The sequence below is a fragment of the Ascaphus truei genome, chromosome 2 (assembly GCF_040206685.1).
Source record: "Ascaphus truei isolate aAscTru1 chromosome 2, aAscTru1.hap1, whole genome shotgun sequence".
NCBI lineage: Eukaryota > Metazoa > Chordata > Amphibia > Anura > Ascaphidae > Ascaphus > Ascaphus truei.
Genome location: NC_134484.1, coordinates 177,926,310 through 177,943,996, shown reverse-complemented (window position 1 = coordinate 177,943,996; position 17,687 = coordinate 177,926,310). Strand labels below are relative to the sequence as shown.

Below are 17,687 nucleotides of genomic sequence, written 5' to 3'. Positions count from 1 at the left end.
ACAAGCGACGCTACAATTCAAGCAGTTTTTGAGACAATCTCAAGCTCCGTTTCAGCAAAGGATTCCACACGGCTGCTGCTGTGCTGATCGGCACTCCACGCTGACCGCAACCGGATGTGGCATGTATGCGCCGTTTCTCCTCCAGTTCGGCTCCTCCAGCAACAAGAACTCCTCCACAAGGTAGCCCGGCTCCCCTTAGTACATGCTGGTACTTGCGGCTTGTGTCTTTTGCTTTCTCCGCTCTCTGCTCAACAGCTTACGCTTGGTGAAATGGCACTTGCACACACAAATGACACCCTACGCGTTTCGTCGGGACGAATTCATCAGGAGAAAGCAAAAGACACAAGTCGCAAGTACCAGCGTGTACTAACGGGAGCCGGGCTACCTAAGGCTGCGCTTATAGTGACAGCGATGGCGACGCGAAATCGCAGTCACGTCGCAGCAAAACAAATGCATTGTCGCTGTCGCTTATAGTGCACTTGACAGCGACAAAGCGACAGTGCTACCAGAAATCTGGTAGTCACTGATATTTGATTTTTTTGGGAGCTTCTCCATGCTTCTGCCCATCTTCTTATATGACGTCATCCAGTGACGTCACCTAAACTTCAAAATACAACTAGTCGCAATGGCGACGGGTGACGTCATCGGTCGCGTCGCCATCACTGGCTGTATAAGCGCAGCCTTATGGAGGAGTTCTTGTTGCCGGAGGAGCCGAATTGGAGATAGATACACACACAGACACACACACTCCGGAGCTGAACCTCATTAATTTCACCTCCTTCACCCTTTGCTTCAGGAGGTACTTACCTCCGTCGTGGGTGCCGTTGGCTACTCCAGAGTTCACTATATGGCTGCTTTTCAAAACTCCTGGGCCCCCCAGTATTAAATCCAGGGAAATAAAAAGATGAAAAAATGGCTTTGATTTGCTCCTTTAAGAATCAATGTCTGAAATTAGAAATATACGGTTTGCGATGTTTCCTAAGCGCACACAGTGGACAAACCTAAAACAATGTATTACTATGCCTTGCAACTAACCATAGGAGGAGATGTTAGTGTCACAGGGATCTTGGTGTGTGTTAGAGCAGGGGTGCGCAAACTGGGGGGGGCCGCAAGATTTTCCGGGGGGGGGGGGGGGCACGGCGGTTACAGAGGTCCCCCACTCTTCCCCAAGGCATTTAAATTAATGCCAGGGGATCGCGTGAGGCTTCTACAACTTCCCTTACCTTGTCTTCGGCGTCACGTTGCCATGGCAATGCAGCGTCATTTGATGCCGGAGACGAGGTAAGGAGGGTGCCGCAAGCAGGGGGGGACAGTAGGCAGGGGGGAACGTTTGCGCACTCCTGTGTTAGATATAGAGAGTTCATAACTTTGACATGGTGCTGTACGTCTAAGTATATTTTTAACTTATTAAAATATATAAAAACGACATCAAGCCGATCACAAGAGGGGAACAGAGGTATAGATATAGATTAGGGCTGAAATATAAGGAGGGCAAAGGATCCTTGAAGCAGAATTTGTGTAAGTAAATGTTTTATAATCTGATGATGAAATGCTTTGAATCCATGACTTCAACTTGATTTGAAATAATAGACAGGAGCCTCAATAATAATCATTCACTGGTAGTTGCCACGCTTGCTGAACCCCTCAGCTCGGCAAAAGGCAAAGATGTAAAGGGTTACTAACTTTCTTTTAATGGCACTTCGATTGGAGAACAAGAAAGAAGGAAGAGTTGCAAGCTCTGATATGGCATTCATCGAAGGTAACTGTGATTTTTCTAGAAGGTGATGGTCACATATCATGGTTACAGGGGCCTCATAAAGCACAGGAGCGTTGTCTTCTATCTTCAGAGGATGTCGCCAGAGCAAAGTTACTAATCAACGAATCTATACATAATACACGTATGATAATTAACGTCCCGAGCTCTTCAGAACCAATCGACAGGGTCTATCAAAGGGACAAGTTTTAGTCATAGCCTTGCACAGAAGCTTGCTCATACGAAGTCCTGCAGTATATGGAGATAACTTATGGCTTGGTCATGCTAAAAACTTAAAATGTTGTGTACTGTTACAGGTGGTACAGTAGGTGTGTGAGACACAAGCAACATACGTTTCTCAAAACGTATAAAAGGAACAGTTACATTTTCATACCAGAGACTACCAATCTGATGATTGGGAAATAATTTGAGATTGTGTTATTCATCAAGGGTTTTTTTTTTTTTTTGGCTTGAACAAATGAGCATTGTACAATGCAAGAGTCCTAGACGAAGTTATGTTTAAACATATAATATTTGTCCTCATTGAGGTTTGCTCTTCTCATCTGAATGCCTTTATTTCCCAGGTTCTTGTTCCCAAGGAGCCTGAATTCATGGGGAAAATGGTTGAAGTGGACATTTATGAAGCGGGGAAACATTTTATGAAGGGGCAACCAGGGTCGGATTCTAAAGTCTACACCCCATCCATCACCAAGCCTCTAAGAAAAGGAGAAGTTTCTGGGTTGATGGAGGTAAATGTTACATTCGGTTCAACTTCTGTACATTCCCATTGCATGAAATGTTTTAAACTTGCAATATGTGTAAATAGTTTCAAATATGTAAACATAACAGTACCTGAAGTGTGAGTACTTAAGACTATATAATTAATTATACTATTTGTATGTCATATTTAAATTGTGATCAGCATCTGTTTATGCTACATCTCAATTTTTTGTGTGTAAATGTTGACATATAATAAGGAAATATACTATGTGAATGCTACAACATACAGTAGCGACATTGCTTATTGAAGCAAAAGCCGCCGGCTCCATGCGGCTGGGAAGCGGGTAGCCGCGGCGCGTGGCGGCGCACTGTGACGTCACAGTAACATGCGCGCCCGGCTTCCCCGTCTTCCCCGGCTTCCCCGACACCCCTGGAGATCAAATGAAGGTAAGCGGGGGTGCGGGGAAGCAGAGGGGCAGAGCAGGAGCCGGGTACGGGGTCGGGAAGGGAGGTAAATTGCGCGCGAAGTGGAGGGGGGGTGCGTGGGGGAAACGCGGCGGCGCGCGGTTGTTACTGGCGGCAGCTGGGGTAGATCTCGGCGTGCCGTCGTGATTTAGTGCAATAAACAATGTCGGTGCTGTATTATGTGAATGCAGATAGGTATGATGGGGTGTGTAATACAGTTGATTTTAAGAGTCTACATGTTAAACTTTGCAAAATGGGGCTATATTTTAAATACCACGGAAACCTAGTGTGTTCCCAAAACAACATAGAAATGCCCGTCCAAGCTGTATGCGTTTTTGCCCTGTGCCAGTTCTTTAAGTGCGTGCTAACCGTCATTTCAATTTTTCTTGGTCAAGAAATCCAGGAAATTTCAACATTTTCATGTCACGTTTTTGTTAACAGTATTTCTTCATCTTTTTCAAATTATTCCAAATATTGTAGTAAAAACTGAGGATTCACATATGACTGCTTTAAGGCAAAAAAAAAAAAAAGTTACAGATTTGAAAATTTCAATTTGAACAATTTATGATATTGAGAAAAAAAAACTTCAGTGCCACGGACGGACCCTCTGGCCCTATCGCTCATGTGAGCGCTCTCCTTAACAATGACATGGTCGCTTCCATGTTTTCCGGTGACCAAGACGGAAGGGGAGGGTCTTCCCCTTGAGTTTACTGCACAGTTGATGGCGAAGACCGCCTAGAAAATCGGTAAAAAGACCCGAGGGCAACTGAGGGGGGTAATCAGAGTTGGAAACCTACAGTATGTGAAGCATGGAGTGAGCGGAAGAGAAAAACTCTTGTAACTGTTGTGATGAGCAGCACTATCGTGTGAGCAGTGTCACAAGAATTTTTCTATTGGCTCCATTTTATTTAAGGTAGCAAGCGCTTCCAAAGTATATTTGCATGAATTGAAAAGAATTCCTAGGAAATAAATATTGTTTTGATAAAGAACAAGGGATATGTTGTCTAAAAAGCCACAAGTTGCTTTGCAACTCCGCTTGCTTGTTTTGACAGTAGTGATGTTTTTCCCTGAGGAGTTGGTATGAATGCTGGTTTGCTTTTCATACTGTGAGCGTGAATAGCATTGCGATTTTCTTTTTATTTAAAATTGCCAAAGGTGAGCAGGCAAGGTTATGATTCAGACTTTTACAGTGGTGTCTATAAATGTGTAAATGAGCCCGTGCTTATAGTCAAGCTCCTCTACTCGGTACAAGTGCCTAAATCTTGGGAATGTGCTTTTGCGATGTCTTAAGCAGAGCTGCAAATAGCTATATTTTCTAGGTAGCAGTGGGATAAATAAACCGGGAGAATACACATAAATAAAACATGCTTTCATAATTCAAATGAAAACACGCATGGATTTATGGGTAAAGATGTCAAATGAGCTTACTATCCACTGGGATTATGTATAATTGGAACATAACTACATTTTCCCCCAAGTAACACGCAGCGATGTAGCACAACCTTCATTTTTGTTTTAATCATAGTGGAAAAGGCAAGCACGTATCTTAGGGAAGAACCTGAGTTTGGTCAATATAGTCCCAGGCAACCAGTCCAGGAAACTGACGTGACAAAAATAAAATAAAAAATGCTACCAATAAAAGGGTAACGTGACCCCTATTTTTTCACGTTGGTAAATGTGGCTGTTTGCCAGGTTCTGTCTAACATTTCATTGAGCCCCGGCTGTAAAAGCTGATGAAGTGTGAAATGAAAATGTGTATCACATTTCTAAGCATCATTTTATGTCCTTGCTGCCACACAAATGTTGGGCGCTAAACAACAACAAAAAAGGATACCACCATGATTTTAACATATGGAAGAAAGATAGCTGACTGTTTGCTCGGCCATGTAATTTCGCAATTGTTTCAGCAAGTTTCTCTCCCTCCCCCCCACCCCCCCTCTCCTTTTTATAATACATGGTAAACAAATGTTAACAATAACAGGAAGAAAAGTAGCAGATAGCATTACATTTATTGCTGTAAATGTCACGGCTGCTGGGGTTTTATGGGCTCTGGCAGACAGTAAAAGGAAAGGCATCTTAGAGACCCAAGATGAAATGAGCAATATGTCTAGTAAATCTGTACACAGACACGCTGTGCTCTGTGGGGATTTTTTAAAGACCACATCTTTACACTGAAAGAATAGGAGCTCTGGGCTGCAGAGTGAGGTCACTTTGAGGCTGCTGTGCGCCTTCAGCCCTGATATGCAGCCCTGGGGGATATTTGTTAATAGCGCCAAACTTGTAGATATTTTTAACATTTAAGTGCTGATGGGGCCCAGGATATTGCTTTGTAAACCTCTCTATAGCAATGAAGGGATTACAGATACATTTGCACTCACCTGTCAGCTTTTAGTTGGATTTCTGGGCCAGCTTCTACTAGTAGAAATTGCCAGTGCTCTATCCCAAAGCAAAGTTGGCTAGCAGAAAACATTCCTCAGTGTGCACAATACGGATTTAAATAAGTTCTCTGCTGTAAACCTACTTGTTCTCTAGGGTAAAAGAAAACGACCCCATATTGGAAAACAAATGGAAACTTTCTACCCCAGTTTGGCAGCTGAGACTATCTCAATGCCTTAGACTTTAATCTAGAACTGCTAGAGCGTCTCATTCCAATCATTCATTTGAAACGTCGATGAGGGCTACTAACTAGATGAGGTTACAACTCTATTCAGCCTGCAATTTAAAGGAGTTTTGTCGTGTACCATTGCACAGTTGTATTGTAGATTAGCAGTAATAATCCATCCCTGGCGACATGGCTATGAATTTCAGTTTAACTGCTGCAGTTAGTTTGTTTTTATTTCTGTGTCAAAATCAAGAGCATTTCCAACAATTACTTAAATCCCTGTTTTCATTAGTTGTTTTTGTTGCCAATTTAAGTAGAAGCTTCAAAACCAAAGTGAGCAAACATACAGTATATGCATGTCCAAATGCGAAATGCACTTAAATTGATGTTAAAGCAGCAACCCACCCCTACCAAATCATGGTGTTTTTGTAGGATGGGGTTCTATGAAGTTCCAGACGCTGAACTGCACTATTTGTAGCTCTAGGGACCCCATGCTTCCCGAGAAGCTTACTAGTAAAGGCACCAGCATTATTTCCTGGCTTTCACATCACCCTCATCACGCAGGCCAGGGGGAAGCCACAGCAGGTGACGTTTCAGCAGTTTATTGGCCAGCGTCATTTAATCCACCATTCTGTTTTCCCTGGCGGGTCAATAGAGCTTTTCAGACAATTATGGCTCTGGACAATACCCAATTACCCTCTTAGTCTCCTAGCATTGAGATGTCAAGGTTCTTCCACTCTAATTTGTACTCATGTGCATCAGCTTGCAATTTGGAGAGAATTATTAGGAGGAGTCAGGGAGGTGTTATTTGACACATATAATGAGAAGTATTAGGTGGTGCTTTTTTGTGCTTCCTTTTTTCAGTATCAACAAATCAGACATGTCTGAAGTGCCATAAAGCTTTGTGTTTTGTGAAATCTTTACCAGATATAAGAAACTTGAAAAATAATCTTGTGTATGAAGCCCAAACTGGTACAGTGCAATAAATAGGCTTTTTTGTGCATTGATGCATAAATGCCATTGTGACGGCAAATGGGGCTTAGGGACCAGTTAAATTAAGTTTAAGCCTGGCCCCTGCCGTCCTTCGCTTGGGCTCATCTGGCCACTAGCTAGACCCCTGGGCTACCCTGTTATTACATGCCGGTAGCCCCTTGCATCCTAAGTAAAAATTAGTTTTTTTCCCTGCGTGTGAAACTGCATTAAAAAGTAAAATGTGCTAAGTGCAACAATAAACCAGAGCCAGCGTCTCCGGACATGCTGGCTGCGCAATGTGTTTCTCAGCCCTGCATGTCCAGAGACGCTGGCTCTACTTTATTGTTACACTAAGCATGTTTTATACTTTTTTATTCAGTGTCACACATAGGAAAAATAACAAATTTTTACATAGAGAAAATGGCTGCTGCTGGTTCTGGATGGGAGGAAAAGGACAGGGAACAAAGTAAATGCCATCCAGGTGCAGAGTTCAGGCCAGGGGGGGGGGGGTGGGGATATCCACCCGGAGACTGGAGCCATTTGCTGCCTTCCCAGGCAGAGCGGCGCCAGCCCAGGGGGAGATATCCTGGCAGCTGGGAGAAGCCGTTGCTGAGTTCCCCTTATTAGGCGCTGTGCTGAATCCGTGCTCAGATTGTTCGCCAGCCCCTCTACCTTTCTTTCCTATGGCCAAGGGGAAGATGGAAAAAGAGGGCCCGACCAGCACTCCACAGCACACCTGAATCCTGTCATGCAGGCGATTTAAGCAATGTGCTACAAAGCTGTGCCGGGACACCCGAAAGAGGGTCGGAGAGCCGTAGGAAGCGGGAAATTTGAATTTACTTTGTGCTATGTGACTGAAGCTTTGACGGAGAAGCGAAGAGCAGCACTTTCAGCGGGAGATTTCAAGGGCTTTGCTGCGAATTACCCTGGAGTGTTCTGGACGGTCATCAGAGAGTGAAGGGAAGCCCTGAGTAAGCCTTTGATGTGGCGCTCAGCACCTAGGATTCCCCCTGTATGCCCTTTTTTTGTGAGTATAGCTCTGGTTGTGTTGGGTTGTGTCTGTGTTGTGCTTGCTGGCTCCGGCTGGAAAAAAAATTATTTATTGAACTGCTTTGTCCTGTCTGGTGCTTTGATCCTTGGGTTAAGTTCTGGTCTCCCGTGACAGCTATCGATTAGTTCTTTAAGATATCACACTTGTATCTCCAGTGAATTTAAAAAAAAAGTATACTGTATTTAGAGCAATAAGGCGTGTCTGTCACATTTCAGTTATGTTTACCCGAGTTTCCACATTTTACAGTTAATGATGCTGCTCCTGCATGTTTGTTTTAGAGTAGAAAGGGATCCAAATCAGGAACCGGAGCACAGCCTCCCCAATGTAACGTGGGACAGGAGGAGTATCTATCAAAGATTTATTCCATTAAAAGAACATGAAAACAAGGTCCTGACAAGCACTCTTGTTTTAGAGTAACCTAGCTTTGGGTCATAGCAAAACACTTCCCATGATAACGATATGAAGTAATTTATCGCGATAATGATATTTATCATGATAAATACCCAATAGAAAACAAGAAAATATAAAGTCATCAAAAACTGTTCCAGGTAATTTATTGGGAAATATTTCTTATAAAAAATTATTTCATTCTTAACGGAGCAATCAGTGTAATATTCTACATGTGTTTTTTTTTAAATCAGTTCTGTAGTCGTTGATAATACATAGTACATTTTTTTTTTTCAATTCAACTCTTAATGCCATTTTTAATATACTGCGCATCCTTTGATTTCTATAGTAGGGTTTAGCCCACCTCCCCAGCAGTGCAAGATCTTTGCAACACTTGTTGCCAATATTCCCAACAGTTTGGGCTGCAAACTGTAACAATAGATAATGTTACCTTAGTACTATAAGGATACATTGTAGCTGCTGAGTTACACTGACTGAAGGATTGATTGAAACTGAAAAACGGCCATTTAGTGAACCCTGGGAAGCAGGATTTTGATGATCGATCACGGGAGAGTGAATTGATCAGCAACTTAATTTGTTTTTAATAAAGGTAATCAAAGGCTGTGTATATTAAAACTAAATGTATATATATATATATATATATAGTGGTCGACAAATCACCAAAAAATCTACTCGCCACACAAAAAAATCTACTCGCCACCTAGTACCAAACGTGTGCTGCTTGGGCCAATAGGAGCTCGCCACGATGTTAAATCCACTCGCCCGGGGCGAGCAAATGTATAGGTTTGTCGAACACTGTATATATATATATATATATATATATATATATATATATATATATATTTTTTTTTTTTTTTTTTTTTAATGTGCCGCTTGGATTGCCTCTTTAATAAACGTAAAAAAGCAAATACTGTTTTGAATAAAAATAATTTAGCAATTCTTGAACTAAAAAGCCTTAAGGCACAGCATCATTCCCCCCCTCTCCTGCACACATGTAAAGGGTATGAGGACAGGAAGGGGTTGGGAAGCATGGGGGAGGGGTTAAGAGGCATGAGGACAGATGAAGGGGTTCGGACGCACGGGGGCGTGGGTGGGAGAGGCATCCGCGCCCACACCCCCCTCTCATCTCTCTGCAGCTTCACACATGCGAGCCCAGCAGCCGGCAGACAGGAATACCGTGGTAATAAACAATTGTAAGTTATTTACCGTCCAATTTTATTACCACGGTATTGCTAGGCTCCTGGTATATTGCCCAACCCTAGAAAAACCTTTATAAAGTTTGCATGGAGTAGTTAAGTGTGTTTTGGTTCCTATCTTTTAAAAAGTAGATATAGATCACCCTTGAGCTTCTCTACTATATAAGAAAAGCCTCGGTGGTAAACTCTCGCTGTCACAGCCTTTCCTTTTGTTACATGCACAGCCGCGTGTAGCCATTACTCGGGGAATGCAAAGCCATTCATTGTTCACATATACAGTACTTGCGCAAGTGAGTGCACCTTCTATCACACACAGTAATTTTTTGTAGCTTGTTTTCTCTACTTGTATTTTATTAATATTAGTTGGATGGAGAATTTTTTTTTTTTCTTCCTCAACGGTCATTAAGCGGGCGCAAAAAAAAAGTGCTTAACCCCTGTACAGCCAGCAAGGAGGAGGCCTAATGGGAATAAGGCCTTTCAATGTGTTCCGCTGCCAGAGCAGAAATTCCCCAGCCACTCTTAAATGTATTCAATGGCTCGGCTAATTTCAAGGCTAAATGTGAAGAGGAAAGCAGGAGTCAGACACTTGGAGGTGTCTTGGCACAACTTTCTACTGTGTCGTACCGAGGAAGAAATAAAATACTCCACTCAACCTTTGCAACCCTATTAGTGCTGGAGGGGTGGGTCCCAAACACCATAAAATTGAACCCACTGGTTTCTTGTTAAAACAAATGATAGATATTGCATCTTAGTTGTAATGATTTGTGGCATCTGATTCTGACTTTTCCAACATAGGTGGTTTTAGGGCACAAGCAAACTAAGTAATTGCTTGGGGCCCTTATTTATGGCAAAATTTGTTTAATTAACTGGTGTGTGAAGTCTATATCTGTTTAGGTCCCACAAAAAGCTAACACCACCTCCTTCCAATGTTGAACAATACTTTTTTCTTTTTATCTAAAGCCTGAAAAGTTGGCTCGAATCTTGAAACTGCTGTTGCTTTAAACTTTTGGGTGCCCTCCGGCAAACCCCCAATCACTTGACCACAGCGTCCCATAAACGGAAGAGGAGTCCTTCTATTTCCCTGCAGTGCAGATCGCATCCACAGGCTGGGTGCGTAGGGTGCGATCTCCTATAGAAAACGAGCACTCTGCAGGCATGACGTTGCCACTACATCACAGGGCCCCAAAGTGCCAGACCCCATGACATAGTTGCTACTTCTTGGGCCACCCAAAGGGTTAATAACACCTGACAGCCTGTTGAAGTCTTTGGTGCCCGTGGCAACCATAAAATATTGGGCTGCGTACTGACCACGTAATGCAGAAGTGAGCGCTAACTTTTTCCCATCCAACCTTTCTGGAATTTAAGTAGAAAACAAATGTTATTGCTCTGCATACGAAAATGGGCAATACAGGGAACTATTCCAGATTTTCTTTTAAGATTTTCATTTTATGTGTTACAGAGAATACATTGTTCCACTAAAAATGGGTCTTTTTACCCTGTTGCAAAACTGTTAAAAATATATACATCTTAATGCAAAGCAGCAGACCCGCCTTAAACGGAACTGGGGTCTTCCAGAGCTTAACCGCCATATGTTCACCTCGGGTTCCCAAAATGTTCCCACAGTTACCCGTGTTACTTCTTGTTTTTTTTTTAGGTGATCTTAATGACTAATAGGAATTGATTTGAATGTTGCAGCTTCCTATTGGCCGCGGAATTTGTCTGCCATTTTGATATCCGTAGATGGAGCACATACGCAACTAAGACGTTAAGTTTAGCAGAAACGCAGGTTTCCCAGGTGGTAAAAAAAAATAAGAAAAAATTGGCTATACGGGGGACTGCTTCTTATCTTTTACCTAAGACCCTTTAGGAAGGAAGCAGGACTGCACTGTTAACATCTCCGACTACACACACATCAAGCAGAGTCCTCGGCATTATCAAAGGGTCTCACATTCTGCCCTACCAAGCCCATGGACAAGATTGAGCTGTGCAGTGACCTGGAAAAGTTCTTCAGAAGACTGCGTCTTAAGGAGTTCTTCCATGACAGACACGACCAAGAGTGCGCCAACACTGCAGAAGTGGAGCCGCTGCACATGAGCAGGAAGAAGCAAAAATCCAACTTGATCCCACAAACTGGGCGCAACCCCAAACTGGACCGGTACATCGAAAGCTTTAGAGACAGAGCCAAATCCACCATCCTGGACAAAATAAGCAAACAAACGTATAATCTGACACTGATCGAGAGGAGAGCCATAGAATCGCTAAAGGCCAACCACAACATAACAATCAAACCTGCGGACAAGGGAGGAGCAGTGGTCATAGTGAACACCACAGACTACCTGCGGGAGGATCCAAAAAAATACATGAGAGAACTCAACGGGATTATTAAAACACTCCCGATTCACACAACAGAACAAATTCTTGACCTGATACCAGCTAACCCAAAACCTGGCACAGTCTACGTGCTCCCAAAAATTCACAAAGAGGGTAACCCTGGGTACCCTATTATCTCTGGATCTGGCACACTGACTGAGAATATTTCTGGCTGGGTGGAAGGCATTCTAAAACCACTTGTCAGGAACACACCCAGCTATATCCAGGAGACCACCAACCTGCTAAACAAACTTAATGCCATTGTTCCCCTCCCAACAGGAACACTACTAGCAACCATGGATGTAGATTCACTTTACACAAACATCCCCCACAAAGATGGGATTTCAGCTTGTAGATACTTTCTGAGACCGCAGGAGTCACTCGCAAAGACAGTGACAAAATGCATCAAATTTATTCTGACCCATAGTCATCAAGGGAAAACTATGGAATTTCCGTAATTATCATTGGGGTTCTCAAACATTTTATTGCTACTGTACATACATATGTATGCATATACACACACACGCATTAAAAGGTGGTCTTGGCTTTTCCGATGGAATGCGTCCCGCTATCCACCGTCGGTTAACGTAACGTCAGATTGGGGGTCCCATGTTAATCGGTGGCGGTGACTGTCGGATAAGCGGGTCTAGCGTAAGATAATGCATCCAACGGACTGCAATATGCGGCATCAGATAAGGCATCCGTCGGAAGCCAAGACGTCGATAAGCGAGGACTCACTGTATATACATAGAGTGGTTTGCATAAGTATTCAGATATGAGGAGAGAAAAATCTGCAACATATACTGGTTGCTTACTTAAGTCAGTACGTGGTAGAAACATCTTTTACAGCAATTACTGCTCTGAGTCTTTCTGGATAAGTCTCTCCTAGCTTTGCACAGTAGGATCATGCAATTTTTGCCTATTCTTCACGCCAACATTTATCCAGTTCTGATAAGTTTGTTGGCGATCATTGATGGACTGCAATCTTGAAATCTCGTCAAAAAAGTGCGATTGGATTCAAGTCAGGACTTCGACTGGTTATACAAAAAGAGCAGCTACTGCTCAGCTGAGGTGTAGTTTATACTATATGTGAGGGGTGCATACAGGGATAAATGATAGTAGCAAAACACAAAATAGTATACCCATATAGTGCGTGCACTCAACCTCTTGTATAGAACTCTGTATTTTTAACTGGAAAGAGATGGAATCAATTTGTTTTTGTTTATGTACAAAACATTCTTGATACGCTATTTGTTGAAATAGGTTTTAAACACACAATCTTTTTGCTACCTGAATAAAATTAAACCATATTAGTGGAGATGGAATTCCATCTCTTTCCAGTTAAAAAAAACAGAGTTATGTACAAGAGGTTGAGTGCACGCACTATATGGGTATACTATTTTGTGTTTTAGGACTTCGACTGAGCCAATAAAGAACATTAATTCTCCTCTTGCTTAACCATTCCAGTGTGACTTTGGCTTTGTGCTTTGAGTCATTCTCCTGCTAAAATGTGAATTTCCTACCTAGTTTCAGACTTTTGGCTGGTTTTCCTCAAGGATTCGCCTGTACTTTGCACCATCCATTCTCCCCTCTATCTTGACAAGCTTCCCCGTTCCTGCTGAAGAGAAGCATCCCCATGACATGATGTTGCCACCACCATGTTTGATAGTTGGATGGTGTTGACTGGGTTATGTGCTGAGCTTGTGCCAGACACAACGAATTTCCAACCTTGGGATTTAGACCAAAATTTTACTTGTTTTTTTTTTTCCAAAAAAGCGTATACAGTAGATGATACTGCAGACATGTCGATAACGGTTTTGAGGCAGACGAGACAAAAAAATTACTTTTTGGTCTAAATGGGGGAGAAGTGCAAATCCTTGCACAACTCTTGACATGCTGCCTGAAGAACAGGAAAATTGCAGAACAATTGAGCAATGCCATAGTTATCCTAATCCACAAGAAAGGAGACGAGAAGATCTCAAGAACTGCAGACCAATCAGTCTACTTCCAATCACTTACAATATTTTTTACAGAGATACTCACTAATCCACTGCAACAGATCCTGGACTTTGATTAGCCTAGAGAACAAGCAGGATTTCACAATGACCACATCAAAGTTATATATGAAGTGATTTCCAGAAATAATGAATATGATCTACCACTCCGCTTCAGATTCGTAGCTTACGAAAAAGCACTCCGTCTACACCTCACCTGTTCTAAAAGCATGAAGACGACAAAGTTGTGAAGAAGCGTACAGTACATATTATAAAGAACATTTACAAGACTGCCACATCAACCATTAGATTACATGACGATACAAGCAAGATAAGTATCATATAGATAAGAATCTATCTCAACAAGACCAAAGTGATCAACAAATTTGTCAAGACTTCAAATATTGAAACAAATGGAATAGGACTAGAAGTTGATAACTATGTCTACCTTGGCCGGCAAATAAAAATGAATGGGAACCGTTTGACTGGAATCAATAGGAGAATGCAGATGTGATGGGAGCATATTTGGAAGAAACGGGACAATATTTCAAAAGAACCTTCCACTGTGCCTCAAGAGGAAAGTTGTCAACCAGTGTATTCTGCCCGTGGTCATATATGGTTGTTAAACTTGGACCCTAAATGCGCGGATAACTCGGAAACTTCATATAACTCAAGGTAGTATCGAGAGATGTATGCTGGGTATCACCTGAAGAGACCGTAAAAAGAATGAATATGTTCGTGAGCAAACAAGTCTGTGACATCATCAAAAGGGTGAAGAAATTAAAATGGCAGTGGGCCGGACATATCTTATGAAGAAAATACCATATTTGGACAAAAATGGCACTCGACTGAGTTCCAAGGGAAATTAAAAGACCAAAAGTAATATGGGAGGATGAAATCACAAAATGTGTTGAAGCAACATGGAGAAGAGAGGTTTGCAACCGCAGTGCCTGAAAGATCATTGGGGAGGCCTTCATCCAACAGTGGATCGGATAAGGGCTGAAGATGAGGGGATAGATAGCACATGCAAATTTATTTCAAAAACTGCAGTTTTAAAAAGTAGGCACAAAAGAGAAAAATGATGGGGCTCAAAACATTTTGATGAGAAATATATATATTATTTTACAGGGTTCTCCCATCTTTGAGTGAACTCAAATGTTTTGAACTCAAATGTATTGCCTCCTTTTTTTACTTCTTTTTTTAAAACTGTAGTGGGGCTGTTCTATGTTTGCGGAGTGCTCATTGGGATGTTAAATTAGGAGGCATTTTAAAGATGGCTACGGTTTTAATGGAAACTCCATTGTGTAACCATGTATGGTTATCAAACCATCCTATTTTAAAATGTGAATTCAAATTTTAAACACTTAAAGCAAATATCAGAAGACGTTGGCACAAGGATGATATTAAAGTAGCATTTCCAACAACTGAACTGTTGGGTAGATGGTATTATACCAGGGTTTTTATTTCATTGAATGGCAAGGAGAATGATAAATTGCCATTTCTGCTTTTGAGAAAGGCCTGTGTGGCCGAAACGTTAAGTCTATTGGCAATAAATTAGTTTATTGAGCAAATCCGTGGAGCCCTGATTTTCTTCCCTTCACTAAATGGCAAGGGCCATATACAGGCATTCCCCGGTTTAAGGACACCCACTTTAAGTACACTCGCGAGTAAGGACATATCGCCCAATAGGCAAATGGCAGCTCGCGCATGCGCCTGTCAGCACGTCGACAATACTGGCTCCCTACCTGTACCGAAGCTGTGAGCAAGCGGGGAGACTATAGAACCTGTTACAAATGTGTTATTTACATCAGTTATGCATGTATATGACGATTGCAGTACAGTACATGCATCGATTAGTGGAAAAAAGGTAGTGCTTCACTTTAAGTACATTTTCGCTTTACATACATGCTCTGGACCCATTGCGTACGTTAATGCTGGGTATGCCTGTATACACACCTGGCATGTTTCTGTAAAGCTGCCTACGTTTTAAATTGTTCTTTTGAAAATACTGTTGTGTGTGTTTTTTTTTTTATGGTTTACATTAAATGCAATTGATGGACAGCAACTCTAATATATACTGAAACGTTGCATCTCTTGATGCGCTTTAGAATAAATATGTAGGATTGCCTTTACGTTTTCGCAAGTCATTTTTGTGAAGCACCTGCAGTATATCTGCATCTCTCTGCTCTCTTTTATTCTTGTATCTTTCTGTCGGTCTCCCTGGTTATCTTTTTCACTTGGTGAGTCTGAGGGATCCATATGTTAATTCTTTCCACTTCGTTTCCATTCATGCCTAGCTTTGATCCACCTGCATTGCACGGAATCCTCTGAGTAGCCTGAAATAAAAGGAAAGATTGATCACTTGGATAATAAGAGACCTTTTGGAGTGTGGTAAAGTGCTACCCTCTTCAAGACAAAAGAGGTCAGCAGGAAATTCTGTTTTATGTGCTGTATAAAGTCATCTGAAAAGCTCTGACCCTTAAAATAGCCAATGCATAGATGTTTTCCTTTGCATAGTGACTTCATTTCCAAAACTATTGAAGTGAGAGGCTTTATTAACTTGGGAGTACATGGTTATGAACGCCAGCTCCTTTCTCTAATCCCTTTTTATTTTCTCCATATATACATTTTAATATGACTTGAGTCTCTGCTTTCATGTCTTTGTCCCAATGAAACCTTTTAAAATGTGGAGGCGAGTGTAATGTAAATGGTGCTCATATTAATTGCTTTTAATAGAAACCGTGCCATGCTGAATAATCTCTTGTGCAATTTGCTTTTCATACTACGGTATTTGGCTCCTCCTAAAACTTTTACTGCTATCCAGGTCCACATCGCCCTTAAACAGAACTGATGAAACAATACTGCAGCGGTTTGTTATTTAGGGATAAATGCTTACTGACAAAGCATCGCTAAGAAAATTCATGGTTTTTGAATGTATACAAAATAAACAGAGTTGTTGAGCTAAACACAATATTTATATCCATTCTCTTGAACAATTAAAAGGTATCCACTAATATGAACTCTAATCACACTTGTATGTATTGCAAGACTAGCAAGGAGCATGACGGGTTTTAACTAGCAATGCCTCTACGAAGTGCTCAATTCGGCGGTTCCAGAGATGTTAAAACTGTGATGAAAATTATAGTTAATTTTTGTCCTAACCCTGAAAAGCCCCGGTTTCGTTTTATATATCTCCAACATTATGGCGTTCCTGTAATGATCACCAATTGCTGAATAACCGCAGGGTTATAGCGCCAGGGGTTAATCACATTTCTTTATATACTTGCATTTTTATTTCAACATTAGAGTGCCACACATTTGTATTGGCTTGGTATGTAAATGCAGTTATACACTGGGATATACACTGGGAATCCCTGCAGTTCAGATTATCACGGACTATAAAAACTGTAGAATTCTTGTTAAAAGCTCATTCAGAATTGTGTATTTTGTGTTTTTAAAAAGTAGGTCCAGAATTGGCAAACTAACAGTTTCCATGAAAACTACTCCTATGTATCATATACCCTCCCAATTCTCCCCTAGTCCAAATGGTCTCTGCTTAGTTACAGCAGAGCAGAAATGTGGGAAGTTAATGAACAGAAAGGGAAAAAACATGGTCACTGACAATTTATGTGTAGTTCACAACTTATGATTACATTTTAACCTAGCTTTTCCTGGGTTTATTTTTACAAATCAGTCTATTGGACATGCCAAGGCTGATGCTGCCTAGAGAAGAGGATATTATTAGAAAAGTTGCTTCTTGACCTTCCCTGGGATTGAATATCCTTTGACACCTCATATCCTCATACTTGTAGGATCAGCAAATTAGAACAATTGTTTCCTATTTAATTATCCTGACTATTTCTGTCGAGCATTTTTTGTGGGTTATGATGAGGCTAAGCGGATTATAAAAACACAGTTAAACATACAATAAGCGCCTTACCCTACCCTCGTGGTCAGTTAACCGTGAGTAAAAAAGTGAATAATATTAAAGCTTACATGTATAGCTGAATACAGGCATACCCCGCATTAACATACGCAATGGGACCGGAGCATGTATGTAAAGTGAAAATGTACTTAAAGTGAAGCACTACCTTTTCCCCACTTATCGATGCATGTACTATAATGCAATCGTTATATACGTGCATAACTGCTGTAA

At 41.5% G+C, this 17,687-nt stretch overlaps 1 protein-coding gene across 2 annotated transcripts in view; it reads left to right on the top strand.

Annotated features, from left to right (window-relative positions):
• Positions 1-17,687, top strand: part of CDKAL1 (CDKAL1 threonylcarbamoyladenosine tRNA methylthiotransferase) — an 869,422-nt gene that overhangs the window by 803,178 nt on the left and 48,557 nt on the right. For both annotated transcript variants that reach the window (XM_075585602.1, XM_075585601.1), the window contains one exon: positions 2,338-2,502. In XM_075585602.1, the coding sequence (XP_075441717.1) occupies positions 2,338-2,502 (165 nt within the window). The remainder of the gene's footprint in view (positions 1-2,337; positions 2,503-17,687) is intronic.